The sequence below is a fragment of the Oncorhynchus gorbuscha genome, linkage group LG19 (assembly GCF_021184085.1).
Source record: "Oncorhynchus gorbuscha isolate QuinsamMale2020 ecotype Even-year linkage group LG19, OgorEven_v1.0, whole genome shotgun sequence".
Classification (NCBI taxonomy): Eukaryota; Metazoa; Chordata; class Actinopteri; order Salmoniformes; family Salmonidae; genus Oncorhynchus; species Oncorhynchus gorbuscha.
The window spans coordinates 14,767,899-14,782,882 of NC_060191.1; the positions used below are offsets into that span (position 1 = coordinate 14,767,899).

The 14,984-nt window shown below is 42.5% G+C and overlaps 1 protein-coding gene across 5 annotated transcripts in view; it reads right to left on the reverse strand.

The window, feature by feature from the left end:
• The window catches only part of LOC124006223 (oxidation resistance protein 1-like), a 213,336-nt gene that overhangs the window by 71,669 nt on the left and 126,683 nt on the right, over positions 1-14,984 (reverse strand). For 2 of the 5 annotated variants that reach the window (XM_046316082.1, XM_046316078.1), the window contains exon 1: positions 3,757-4,081. The exons of the other annotated variants lie outside the window; for them this stretch is intronic. In XM_046316082.1, the coding sequence (XP_046172038.1) occupies positions 3,757-3,895 (139 nt within the window). In that variant the 5' untranslated portion in view covers positions 3,896-4,081. Of the gene's footprint in view, positions 1-3,756; positions 4,082-14,984 lie in introns of those variants that run through there. 5 annotated transcript variants of the gene reach the window in all.

A 14,984-nucleotide genomic window follows, 5' to 3' on the forward strand; every position in this document is an offset into this window, starting at 1 on the left:
GAGACTTATATTTCCCTCATTAACTTGAAACATCAGCTAACCGATCGCTGCAGCTGTACATAGCCCATCAAATCAACCTACCTCATCCCCATATTGTTTTTATTTACTTTTCTGCTCTTTTGCACACCAGTATTTCTACTTGCACATCATCATCTGCACATTTATCACTCCAGTGTTAATTTGCTAAATTGTAATTACTTCGCTACTATGACCTACTGATTGTCTTACCTCCTCACGCCATTTGCACACATTGTATATAGACTTTCTTTTTTTCTATTGTGTTATTGACTGTATGCTTGTTTATTCCATTTGCTTTGCTTTATCTTGGCCAGGTCGCAGTTGAAAATGAGAACTTGTTCTCAACTGGCCTACCTGGTTAAATATAGGTGATTTGAAAAATAAAAAATTTAACTCACTAAAAGCACACTTTGGCACAACATATTGAAATGCATTGGGTTGTTGCTCAGGCTCATGGGTAGTCTGGGTAAACAGTGAACACGTCTTTAAATTATGGTTGAGAAGACATTGAGAAGATGTTGGATGTGAGTGTTGCTTAATCAAACAGTCCCGGCAGATATTAAGAGGCGGGTCGGTCAGACATTGACCTCCTAACCAGTCTGCAGTTGCTGGCCTGTCAGTTAGACATGAACAAAAAAAATTATACTAGAAATAAATAATGCTGCCACTGAATCCTGGTCAGAAATCAATGGGATCCCTTTTAACATGCCTGGTCAGATAGATGCATCGCTGCAAATGTTGATTTTAATTGTTGTGAAGGTGTCTACTGTTGGTATCTAGGTAACAGAGAGATCTAATGGACAGAAGTGTCCAACAATAATATCTTAATATAATATTGCTGGATGAATTTGTTCCCCTGTTTAAGTTCTTCTAGTGACCCAACCTTCCCATGGAAGCTATTTGATGTACAGTACATCATACAGCATCACGTTGCTTTAAATGGACTGGCAGTGAATCTCAAAGGAATGTACGTGAGTTCCATTTGGGCATACTAAACATGGTGAATTGTAGCTAGTCGATATCAGTAAGTAGCCAATACAAACACTGTGCTGTAGCCTAAAGCACTGCTGCACATGATGACATTATGACACAGTTGTTGTTTACAATGAAAGGTCAAAGGTTGTTACGCCTGTTTACATCAAAGCATCATTGCTCCCGACGACATTCAATCACACTTATAAAGCATCATTACGTTTATTTCATTAATGATCAGTGAATGAATCACTGCTTGTTGGGTTATTGTGAGGACACACTGGGGCCAAACCAGTGACGCATTACAAATCTTCAATCGGATTAGCTATCTGTACATGCCTAACCAGCGAGGCTCAAAATAAATATGGAAATTGAATATGGAAATATTTTTGCCCTAAATGCGTTTCAATGTGAGTTGCTATTGTTAATGAAGTTATTTTCCTCCATCCAAAGAAATCCCTAATGAGACCTATACTCCAAGAAAGATGAAATCAAAAACCAATATGATATAGGCCTATGTAAGGTTCTGTATTTATTTTCTTAGTCAACCTTGTGTTCTGTTTCTTTGTGTTCTTGAACGTAGCCCTGTCTTTCATTTTTGTTCATTGATTTCACCTGTATTAGTTACTCACCTGGTCTCATCAGCTCCTTATTTTGTTCAGTTCATTCTGTTTGTGCCTTTGTGAGGTATTGTTCGTTTTGACTCTACTAAGCCTTTTCCTAGCTCGTTTATGAGAACCAGTTATAGCCTTCAGTTTTGATTCACCTGCCTGTTTGCCTACCTGTGTATGACCATTGCCTGCCTGTGTATGACCATTGCCTACCTGTGTATGACCATTGCCTACCTGTGTACGACCATTGCCTACCTGTGTACGACCATTGCCTACCTGTGTATGACCATTGCCTACCTGTGTTGCCTACCTGTGTATGACCATTGCCTACCTGTGTATGACCATTGCCTACCTGTGTATGACCATTGCCTACCTGTGTATGACCATTGCCTACCTGTGTATGACCATTGCCTACCTGTGTACGACCATTGCCTACCTGTGTACGACCATTGCCTACCTGTGTATGACCATTGCCTACCTGTGTATGACCATTGCCTACCTGTGTATGACCATTGCCTACCTGTGTATGACCATTGCCTACCTGTGTATGACCATTGCCTACCTGTGTACCTGACCATTGCCTACCTGTGTATGACCATTGCCTACCTGTGTATGACCATTGCCTACCTGTGTATGACCATTGCCTGCCTGTGTATGACCATTGCCTACCTGTGTATGACCATTGCCTACCTGTGTATGACCATTGCCTACCTGTGTATGACCATTGCCTACCTGTGTACGACCATTGCCTACCTGTGTATGACCATTGCCTACCTGTGTATGACCATTGCCTACCTGTGTATGACCATTGCCTACCTGTGTACGACCATTGCCTACCTGTGTATGACCATTGCCTGCCTGTGACCACGATTCCTGCGGAATAAACACCTGCCGCGCTCTGGGTGTAAGTCTACACCTTTTTCTCCCTGAATATTCACTACAGCCTAACAACTCTTATCCACAAAGACAGACACCATCCATCACCATCACAAAAATCCACCATTATGAAAAAGACATCCAATTATGTGAAGCCCTATTCCAGACCTGGGTTCAAATATTATTTGAAATCCTGCCCAATACTTTAGCTGTGCTTGACAGAGCTTGCCTGTAGCTTTAGAACCACTAGAACCATCCCCAGTCCTCGCCCACCTGACACTCCAGGCAAGCTAAAACAAACGCTCAAAGTGTTTGAAAGATTTCAAATAGTATTATAGACACTGGTGTAGTACAGCTGAGACGCTAGAAGGCTGTGTATTGTAACTGGGAAAAAGTGGGCTCTGTAGCAGTCAGCAGGATAATAGTTTGGTCAAATTAGGACCAAGATTAATAAGATTCATGCTCTGCTGCCCACTGTGCCTTCCTGGGAAACCAAACGCCACTGAGGTCAGTTCGTTAAGAGTCTGTCTAGTTCTCCCTAGCGCAGACAGTGTGTGTGTCTGTATGTGTATGACTTTGTGTGTGTGTGTGTGGCTGCAGGCCATGGCACTACTAAGAGGAGAGAGGCAAGAAGTCAGGCCTGAGAAGAGCCCCTCGGTAGCCTGTCCCGTCTGTGATGAATGAGCAGGCGAGGCCCCTTACATGAACTGGTGTGTAAAGTCAAGAAAGCATTGGCCCACTGACGAGGGAACTGCTCAGAGCTGTGTGTGTGTGTGTTAAACTGGGCAATTCATGGTATGCATTACCACAGGCTTAAAGGTTGTTATTGTTCACAACAGAACTGGTGTAACTGAGTGCAGAATAGTGTCCACTGCCTGAATTGGAGATGTGTATCACAACAACGCTGTCTCTTAAAACTAACCTTCAATCAAAGCACACAATCCTTAGTTTTTCGGGTGAAGTTAAAAGGTCATTCAGATCTGTATGAAGGTATTTGTAAGACATAGCATTCGAAATAATGCATTCGGGTATATTGAATTGGTTGATATTGCAGACTGTGCCTTTAAGAAGCCTGCGCAGGGAAATGTGTAAACTCCACTGTCCAACCCGTGACTCTGTTGCAACTTCTTCACCTTATGCCAACGCTACTGAAAATGTACTGTAGGTTGTTAAAATTAAATACAAAGAAACACTGACTGACTTTATCTACGGTAGTCAGAACTCTGAAACATTACGCATGATACATTGAACAAGTTCGGCTCCAAGTCTATACTCACACCTGTGTTAATGTTGGTAATGTTGCCGTGCACACGTCCAGAGTGTTCTGCGGAAGAGCCAACGGAATTCCCCCGAGTCGAGGTCGAGGCAGGCCAGATTCTATTCGACAGCGCAACCCTGACAGACAGAATGTAGTCCATACTGTGGAGCTCGTACGAATATCACAACATGAATGGATGCACCTTAGTTATCACTAACAACCGTTTAAAAATAAGCCCTTTCTGATATCACTGTCATAACTCAATCGCGATAAGATCTAGATAAAACTCTTTAAAAAAGTGTAATGCAGTGAAACAGCACACTTCAGCAGACGCAGAAATAGGAACAACTTGTTCCTCCCTGATGACGTACCTGTCTGGCGTCAAGCAGTGCCGCACACTCACTCCAGTCAATGGATACATATTATTGATTTTTATTTTAACCTTTATTTAACTAGGCAAGTCAGTTAAGAACAAATTCTTATTTACAATGACGGCCTACCGGGAAACAGTGGGTTAACTGCCTTGTTCAGGGGCAGAACGACAGATGTTTACCTTGTCAACTCGAGGATTCGATGTTCAAACCTTTCGGTTACTAGTCCAATGCTCTAACCACTAGACTACCTGCCGCCCCAATGATGAACAATTCTATTACAAAGTTGTGAAAAACACAAGATCATAAAGCGCATTATGTAGCTACAATATCCGACCTATGCAATTAATACATGTTTATTGCTATACATTGTTATAGGGCAATGTTATATTGTTTATTTTCTAATATTTAGCCTATGCCTTGGCCTAGAGGTGGTAAGTCCATTATCAAGATGGTTATTTAGGTATTATAAATTAGTGACTGTCTCCCTAAATGAGAGGTCTGAACCTTTATGTTATGGCATGTATTCGCCCTGGAGGGCTTCTGTTTCACACCGATCTGTCTGTTTCCACTCCATTGCTGCAACTTGCAAGTCTTTACTTAAAGATGACATGCATGACAATCATGGGAACTGAACAAATCTCACTCTCATCTTAATAACATTGTTTTCAATTGAGGAAAGCACATAGCCAGGCAGCCACTCCACTTAATGTAAATGTCCCACCATACAGCATAAGGCAAGAGACTCATACTATTACTGCGGCATATAAGTGTCTCTTCAGACACCAAGGGCAGAAGATATGGCATTTGGAATGGGTCAATGTGTGTGGAACAGTGAAGAACCCAACAGACCAGGACAAGGTGTAATAATTGGGGAGCAGAATTAGAAACTGGAAACAGCCCAATGCATTATTCATCAGCAGAGATATGGTAAGAAATGAAAGAGAGAAAGACAAATGAGTTTTAAAACCCTGAACTGGAAATAAAAGTCATCTAAACGAATGAATCGATACAATGACCGCGTTCTCCAAGGTAAGACATATGTTGTGCTCCATCTGCTGGTTACAATGAAAAGTGCAGCCTGGTTTATAAATCACCTATTATTTTTAGGGGCGCATGGATGGGTGACAGATTAACTCTAAATTGTGACAAAGCAATAGGTCAACCTGGGCACATCCAGAGCCATATAAACAGAGTCAGGCAGAGTCTGGCCCCTCTCAGGGTTTCCTCCTATTACTAAGGAAGTGTTTTGGTACTTTACAACAAGTTATAAAGCATTGTAAATGCAGGCATTTGGTAAAGTGTAAGAGATTTGGGTCAGGGTTGCCGAGATTAAGTAAACTGTTACCATTGATTTGTAACAGTACCACAGAGTCAATTTGGCTTCCTCTCTGTCTGTCCCCGTTTTATAAACACAGAAATAATTTGACAGACTGATTGATGAACTCTCAGTCAATAACACTGGTAAAGTTCCAAGTTCCAAGGTGAACATCATGATGGATGAGGCTGCCTACAGTATGAGCTCTTAGTTGAGGGATTACAACTTGCCTTCTGCTCCATAGTGATCTTGAACACCATCCCCTGTCTGGGCCCCTGGGACTCTTGGCCCGGGGCAGGGTTGTTGTGATGGGTTTGGGACAGACCACCACCTGGGGCTTGTTGCTCTGTAATATATAGCTACTAAAGCTGTGAAGCTGCCCAGAGCAGTCATCAAATCATCTGTTACTTCCACACACAGAGGTGGATTGGGATTCCTCCCTGAGCTCTGTCTATTGCAGCCCAATAGGGGAAGAATTAGATACACTCTCACCATACCATCTAGCTCTGCTCCAGGGTATTAGTGTGCATTCCTCCTCTAGTTAGTGGACGAACGTGCACTAACGACCTGGACCATAGCTACGTACCATCCAGAAGACCAACTGAACTGTAACACAGTCTGCTTATTCAGCCCTGTTTAGTTTTCCCACCTGACTACTCTAAAGGCTGTGTAATTAATCTACTGTGTAAGTTGAGTAGTTTATGAAACATCCAGAGGCATTAAATAAAATGAGCATTATTGAGTGAAGAGATTAAAGTGTTGTTCGGTTTCAAACAACATTAAGTTTGGGTGTTTAATGTATCTCTCCTTTCACTTTAACGACATTAAGGAGGTTTGTATCTGATTAAACGAGTCATCTACTTCCATTCTATCCATTCTAATGGGACCTTTAGAGTTTATTCTAACTTCTGTCATTTGGTTATTAGCTCAGCATATTAACGACTGTTATACATTATATAAATGTATCGAAATTGTAAGAATCTCTAGTTAAGAGGACCAGCTAAGGTTTGTATTGGTAACTACTTGACTCTCTGGTCCTAAGCAATCTCTTCATTACCAAGCACAACACAACTTGTTGTACAGGGATCCATGCACAGAGGACCTAGTGTTACCAGCTGCCTCTGTAAGCCCTAGCCTAGCAGGCTGTGTGTGTGTGTGTATGTGTGTGTGTGTGTGTGTGTATGAGTGAGAGAGGCTTTGTCATCGTCAGAGATTGGTGCTGAGACTGGGCAGAGTGTTCATCTCACCAGTTTCCAGTGAGAGCCAGGTAGGCTGGCTGTATAATCCCCAGAAGAGGAAGGATTTCATTATGAAACAACAAACAACAAGCCCACAGGCAGCTCCCCTGTCAACCGTCTGGTTACATAACCTGTTCACAACACATTGTGAACACACATACACAGATGCACACACACAAACATCTGTGAATTTCTCAACAACATAAAACATGTCAAAAATAGAAAATCACTCAGGCAATATAATTCACCTGCTGACAAACACAAACCATCCACGTTTCATTGTGTAATAATTAAGAGAGAGGGGGATTGAGGTTCTGTACTGTACGCATATGGACTGAAATAAGTGTTTATAACTAGTTAGAATATGAATAGAGAGAGAGTGCTTGGAAATGAAAATGACATTTCTGTGTGTTCCATACACCGTGTTCCATACAACTGTCTTTGGGGATTAAAAAAGCACTATATACATACAGTTGAAGTCGGAAGTTTACATACACCTCAGCAAAATACATTTAAACTCAGTTTTTCACAATTTCTGACATTTAATCCTAGTAAAAAATGTCCTGTTTTAGGTCAGTTAGGATCACCACTTTATTTTAAGAATGTGAAATGTCAGAATAATAGTAGAGAAAATTATTAATTTCAACTTGTACTTCTTTCATCACATTCCCAGTGGGTCAGAAGTTTACATACACTAGTATTTGATTGGCATTGCCTTTAAATGGTTTAACTTGGGTCAAACGTTTTGGGTAGCCTTCCACAAGCTTCCCACACCACAATAAGTTGGGTGAATTTTGGCCAATTCCCCCTGACAGAGCTGGTGTAGCGGAATCAGGTTTCTAGGCCTCCTTTCTCACACACACGTTTTAAGTTCTGCCCACTAATTTTCTATGGGATTGAGGTCAGGGCTTTGTGATGGCCACTCCAATACCTTGACTTTGTTGTCCTTAAGCCATTTTGCCACAACTTTGGAAGTATGCTTGGGGTCATTCTCCATTTGGAAGACCCATTTGCGACCAAACTTTAACTTAACTGTCCTGAGATGTTGCTTCAATATATCCAAAAGATTTTCCTTCCACATGAAGCCATCTATTTTGTGAAGTGAACCAGTCCCTATTGCTTCAAAGCACCCCCACAACATGATGCTGCCACCCTCGTGCTTCACGGTTGGGATGGTGTTCTTCGGCTTGCAAGCCTCCCCTTTTTCCTCCAAACATAATGATGGTCATTATGGCCAAACAGTTCTATTTTTTGTTTCATCAGACCAGAGGACATTTTTCCAAAAAGTACGATATTTGTCCCCATGTGCAGTTGCAAACCGTAGTCTGGCTTTTTATGGTGGTTTTGGAGCAGTGGCTTCTTCCTTGCTAAGCGGCCTTTCAGGTTATGTCGATATAGGACTCGTTTTACTGTGTATATAGATACTTTTGTACCTGTTTCCTCCAGCATCTTCACAAGGTCTTTTGCTGTTGTTCTGGGATTGATCTGCACGTTTTGCACCAAAGTACGTTCATCTCTTGGAGACAGAACGTGTCTCTTTCCTGAGTGGTATGATGGCTGTGCGGTCCCATGGTGTTCATACTTGCGTACTATTGTTTGTACAGATGAAGGTGGTACCTTCAGGTGTTTGGAAATTGCTCCCAAGGATGAACCAGACTTGTGGAGGTCTACAATTCTTTTCTGAGGTCTTGGCTGATTTCTTTTGATTTTCCCATGATGTCAAGCAAATAGGCACTGAGTTTGAAGGTAGGCCTTGAAATACATCCACAGGTACACCTCCTATTGACTCAAATGATGTCAATTAGCTGATTAGAAGCTTCTAAAGCCATGACATCATTTTCTGAAATTTTCCAAGCTGTTTAAAGGCACAGTCAACTTAGTGTATGTAAACTTCTGACCCACTGGAATTGTGATACAATTAATTATAAGTGAAGTAATCTGTCTGTAAACAATTGTTGGAAAAATTACTTGTGTCATTGTCAAGTCCTGGCCATAGAAGTCCTGGCCTGTATTTTCTATGGTAGAGTAGGTCAGGGCGTGACTAGGGGTTTTAGTCTAGTCTACTATTTCTATGTGCGGTTCTAGGTTTGTTTTTCTATGTTGGTGTTTGTGTATGATTCCCAATTAGAGGCAGCTGGTAATCGTTGTCTCTAATTGGGGATCATACTTAAGTAGCATTTTTTCCACCTGTGGGTTATGGGATATTGTTTATGTTTAGTTGCCTGTTAGCACTGCATTGTCGTCATGGTTTGTTTATTCTTTATTGTTTTGTTTTACTCTCTAATAAATAATGTGGAACTCTACATACGCTGTGCCTTGGTCCGTCTATACTAACGATCATGACAGTCAAGCGCAAAGTAGATGTCCCAACCGACTTGCCAAAACTATAGCTTGTTAACAAGAAATTTGTGGAGTGGTTGCAAAACGAGTTTTCATGACTCCAACCTAAGTGTATGTAAACTTCCAACTTCAACTGTATCTATTATTACAATACATAACTGAGGGAGGCCAGTAAAAAGAGTGTTAGCACTAGGATGATGTGAGAGACAAAGACTGTTTACTGTAGTTAGCACTAGGATGATGTGAGAGACAAAGACTGTTTACTGTAGTTAGCACTAGGATGATGTGAGAGACAAAGACTGTTTACTGTAGTTAGCACTAGGATGATGTGAGAGAGAGAAAGACTGTTTACTGTAGTTAGCACTAGGATGATGTGAGAGAGAGAAAGACTGTTTACTGTAGTTAGCACTAGGATGATGTGAGAGAGAGAAAGACTGTTTACTGTAGTTAGCACTAGGATGATGTGAGAGAGAGAAAGACTGTTTACTGTAGTTAGCACTAGGATGATGTGAGAGAGAGAAAGACTGTTTACTGTAGTTAGCACTAGGATGATGTGAGAGAGAGAAAGACTGTTTACTGTAGTTAGCACTAGGATGATGTGAGAGAGAGAAAGACTGTTTACTGTAGTTAGCACTAGGATGATGTGAGAGAGAGAAAGACTGTTTACTGTAGTTAGCACTAGGATGATGTGAGAGAGAGAAAGACTGTTTACTGTAGTTAGCACTAGGATGATGTGAGAGACAAAGACTGTTTACTGTAGTTAGCACTAGGATGATGTGAGAGAGAGAAAGACTGTTTACTGTAGTTAGCACTAGGATGATGTGAGAGAGAGAAAGACTGTTTACTGTAGTTAGCACTAGGATGATGTGAGAGAGAGAAAGACTGTTTACTGTAGTTAGCACTAGGATGATGTGAGAGAGAGAAAGACTGTTTACTGTAGTTAGCACTAGGAGTCTCTCAGAGAGACAGACAGGTCTTCACAATGGCTGCAATCACAGGTGGAACCGGGCCTGTCACACAACACCTCCTTCTCTCGGGTACATCTCTTCATTGGGAAAGTATATCTTTCTCTCCAGCCCCTCAAAGCTGTCAACAACAGCAACACAACAGATGATTCTGTTTCTCAGAAAGCGGTGCCGAATATTGATGAAGCTATGAATCCATGTTGTGCAAAATGTCTGTTAGGAATGTGACAACGCCAAATTGAATCATGTGGAGCAACTGGCTGTCTGTATACATCACATACGGGAACTTATATAACCATCATTAATGTCACTTAGTCATTCAAATGTCACTTTATTCCCTACAGGGCACATAGTGCTCGGGTCAAAAGTAGTGCACTATATAGGGAATAGGGTGACATTTGGAATGCACACCTTAATAACTGCCATTACTCACAGTTGGTTTTAAATAAGCCGTCCTCACTTGAAAGTCTGCCTTCAGTTCTTTGTCTTTTCTCATACAAAAGGGAGTTCTAATGCTCTCCTATAACGAGCTTTTTTATGATATGCCATTTGCTCTCCTCTCCGTGGTTAACATCAGTAGCAGTAGTTACTGTAAGCTGCAGTGCAGAGGGTGAGCGGGGACTGCAATTACCCAGCCCCTTCATCAGGCACTGGCCTATGGGTTCGAAGTATGGGAGTCAAGGCTACCAATCATACCCCAGACAATTCTTTCGCGCTCTCACAGACTCATAGGTCGTCAATTTAGTGTTCAAGGCCATTGCTGGGGCTGAGATGGACCCCACCTCAGCTGCCTTGCCTTCCCAGAGTCACTGCTCCTAGAACCAGGGTAACTATAACTAACATTACCACAACATTATTGACTCTTTATGTCATGCATACATGCTTTATGAATGGTACATATCACCACTTTAAACAAAGTGTTACTATTCAGTGTCAGCATTCTCCTGATGTTGGGAGAAAAGAACCCTTAACAAAGGACAATCATCCCGTCAGACACGTTTCTAGTTTTAGAAGATATGCCTCGTCACAGTCAATTGTGTTCTTTGATGCGTCAGGGTTCTCTCTTCCACAATTCATTAAACTTATGCTGTTTCTGTTCACTTAGTGGAAGATTTTAGACCAGAACTATCAAAACTTTAGATTTGAAACATTGATTTATTATTGTGAAAAAACGATGCAGTTAAGTGTGGAATACAGAAATAGGCTTGGAAAAAACCCTCAACTCAACAAAGAGTTATAAAAAACACACTCTGCACATTGAAGACAAACTGAAATAACTTTTTGTTGACTAGAAAGGTTATCACAAAACTAATACTATGTCTAATACAATGTCATAATGTTATTGTTCACCATTTCTAAATGGTTCCAGAGAAAAAAACATCCATCTGTAGATGAGTTATTTTAAACCCAATGTACTAGACTGGACTGGAGAGCATCTTGAGTGTTGGGAGAGGACCAAAGCAAAGCTTGGTTGTGACTCAGCCACAGCCACCGCCAGCCCACCACACTCATTCCATCCGTTGCCTTGCTTCCTCTTTTTCCCTCTGTTGTGATAGATCACTGCATTGTGAGAGCTAGAGCCATCTTTCACCAGTGACTATAAACCCCAGTCCCCGGCTCATGGTCATCCATCTATCCTCCTGTGGCCGTGGGTGTCTGTACTGTGGTTGTCTCAGGCTCCACTGGGAGGCTGGGTGGCCCCAGGAATAATGACCAGGGGTGCACAGTGACCATCAGCTCTCCCTCTCTCTCTCTTGTTGTCTCATTATGATATGATGAGAGGAGGAGAGGAAGAGAGGAGAGGGGATGCGGAAAGTAGAGGTGGAGAAGAATAGAGGAGGAGGGGAAAGAGGATAGGAAAAGAAGAGGGGGTGATGAGAGATGGAGAGGAGAGGGGGAAAGAGGATAGGAGAAGGAGAGGGGAAGATGAGAGGTGGAGTGGAGGAGGAGGGGAAAGAGGATAGGAGAAGGACAGGGGAAGATGAGAGGTGGAGAGGAAGAGAGGGGAGGATGAGAGGTGGAGAGGAGAGGAGGAGAAGGAGAGGGGAAGATGAGAGGTGGAGAGGAGAGTTGTCTGGCTCTGAGAAAAATTTCATTTCAGGAGGTAAAGATGAACATCAGACATGCACCACTGCTCTCGTCACGCAGGCAATTTATTAAAACAAAGTCTAGCCCCACTATAACGCTGACAACTCCACAGGCGGAGACAGGGAGTGGGAAGAGACAGGGAGTGGGAAGAGATAGTGAGTGGGAAGAGACCGTGGGGGAGAGACAGGGGGAGGGAGAGACAGGGAGTGGGAAGAGACGGGGGGGGGGCAGGGGGAGAGACTGGGAGAGGGAAGAGACGGGGGGGAGACATCTCAGTGAAATGAATAAAATCAATAATATTTTATTTTACCTCCATTGAACTCTGCGGCTGGAATTAATTGGTTTCTCTTTAAGTCAGACACACTCATATATTGCATCATTATCTTAAACAGACTCCCAAGAATCATAATGCCAAAATGGACGACAACTGCTGGTCTTCTTCCTCCCTCTCCTCCCCCGTCATCTGGAGTATATGGGCAGCTGACTGATACAGTATTGTGCATTACAAATGACACAATATTCTCTATATCCCTATGGGAACTGGTAAAAAGTATTGCATTATATAGTGAATACAGTAGAATGACATTTGGGACACAGTGGCAACTTGGATTTAAGAAGGCATCACCCAGTCTATTTGGACACATCACCCAGTCTATCTGGACACATCACCCAGTCTATCTGGACACATCACCCAGTCTATCTGGACACATCACCCAGTCTATCTGGACACATCACCCAGTCTATTTGGACACATCACCCAGTCTATCTGGACACATCACCCAGTCTATCTGGACACATCACCCAGTCTATCTGGACACATCACCCAGTCTATTTGGACACATCACCCAGTCTATTTGGACACATCACCCAGTCTATCTGGACACATCACCCAGTCTATCTGGACACATCACCCAGTCTATCTGGACACATCACCCAGTCTATCTGGACACATCACCCAGTCTATCTGGACACATCACCCAGTCTATTTGGACACATCACCCAGTCTATTTGGACACATCACCCAGTCTATCTGGACACATCACCCAGTCTATTTGGACACATCACCCAGTCTATTTGGACACATCACCCAATCTATTTGGACACATCACCCAGTCTATTTGGACACATCACCCAGCCTATTTGGACACATCACCCAGTCTATCTGGACACATCACCCAGTCTATTTGGACACATCACCCAGTCTATTTGGACACATCACCCAGCCTATTTGGACACATCACCCAGTCTATTTGGACACATCACCCAGCCTATTTGGACACATCACCCAGCCACCCATCAAATTGACAAACACGACAAAGGGTCTGTACTCAATCCATCTATCTTAAAACACTTTGACACTCTCTATCCATCACTATGATATCACTGCTTCCATCCACAACACAGGCCCTAAATTGGATAATGAATCTCTCTTCTCTGAAGAACGCTAGATGGGTAATTTGTTGGTTAAATTATGAATTGGGCAGGCACGTATTGAATGAGCTGAGAGTTGTTGAGTTGTTGCTATTGCCATTATATTCGCTACGGTCACGGCTGTTGGTGGAATAAGGTGAGGACCAAGGTGCAGCGTGGTACGTGTTCATAATTAATTTATTAGCAACTGAACACTAAATACGAAAATGACAAATAGAATAACCGAAACAGTTCTGTCTGGTACAGATACGAAACAGAAAACAACTACCCACAAAACCCATGTGGTTTTCTGTTTCGTATCTGTACCAGACAGAACTGCTCGGTGCCAGCGTCCCGCATTTGTCGGGTGGAACAGGGGGGGGGTATGGCCACTCCCTGGCCATAGAGAGGCGTTGTATTCTCTATTTTGGTTAGGCCAGGGTGTGACTAGGGTGGGCAATCTATGTTCTTTTTTCAATGTTTTTGTATTTCGTTGTTTTTGGCCGGGTATGGTTCTCAATCAGGGACAGCTGTCTGTCGTTGTCTCTGATTGAGAACCATACTTAGGTAGTTCTTGCCCACATGGGTTTTGAACTGTTTTGGTTGTTCTCTTTGTTGTTTTGTTATTCAGTGTTCTGTTCTATTAAATAATGATGAACACCTTGGTCCTCACCTTCTTCCACCAACAGCCGTTAGAGCTAAAATATAGTCAGATAGAGACTATTATCATGTAGGCTGAGACCTCTATCACATTTCTTTGGGACAGTAGAACTGATTGTAAGAGTCCAAGCGAGCATGAAACACTATAGTGTATAGTCTATACTCTGATGCAGCACCAAAGAGAATGTTCTGGGCCGACACACTAACATTCAACGAGATGTAATGAATGCACTGTCCACTGACCCATGTTGTGTAGACTGCCTACTGCACTGTTAGCTAAATCTTGTCCCACAGCTATATTCTTCCCCTTGGATAAACCAGTACATGGTCAACCTGGGCCCCTGGATTGTATAAAAAAAGTCTAATTAGAATAAGGAGAGGGTAGTTCCAAGAGAAGGGTTGAGATGGTGGATCGCAACAGTGGCGTGTATTCATGGATGCCAAGGGAAGCCAAGCTTCCCCCCAAAAGTCACGAATAAAAAAAAAAGATAAAATAATGTATATTTTTCGTCTCTGTGTTTCATCATTTTCCTTCAGTTTGCAAGAGGCCGAATGTATCTCACCGGAGAAGGCATCCAAACAAGCGAAACAGCGCCCCTCTGTCTCTGTATGTGTAGGCAAATTTATCTGATGCCATCTGGTCAAAAGGAGTTTGACATTGTTGCAGACCGTAACATTGAATGAAAGGGAAGCCAACGAGCATTTTTGGCTTCCCTTGATACATTTTTAAAATAAAATAATAGCCAATCAGCATTGACCTAAACTGACTAAGCTCATCTCTGAATGGTCCTGGCGCACCAAAAAGAAGTGTCAAGGGAAGCCAGTTTGGATTTGGCTTCACTCCAATCACATCACATTG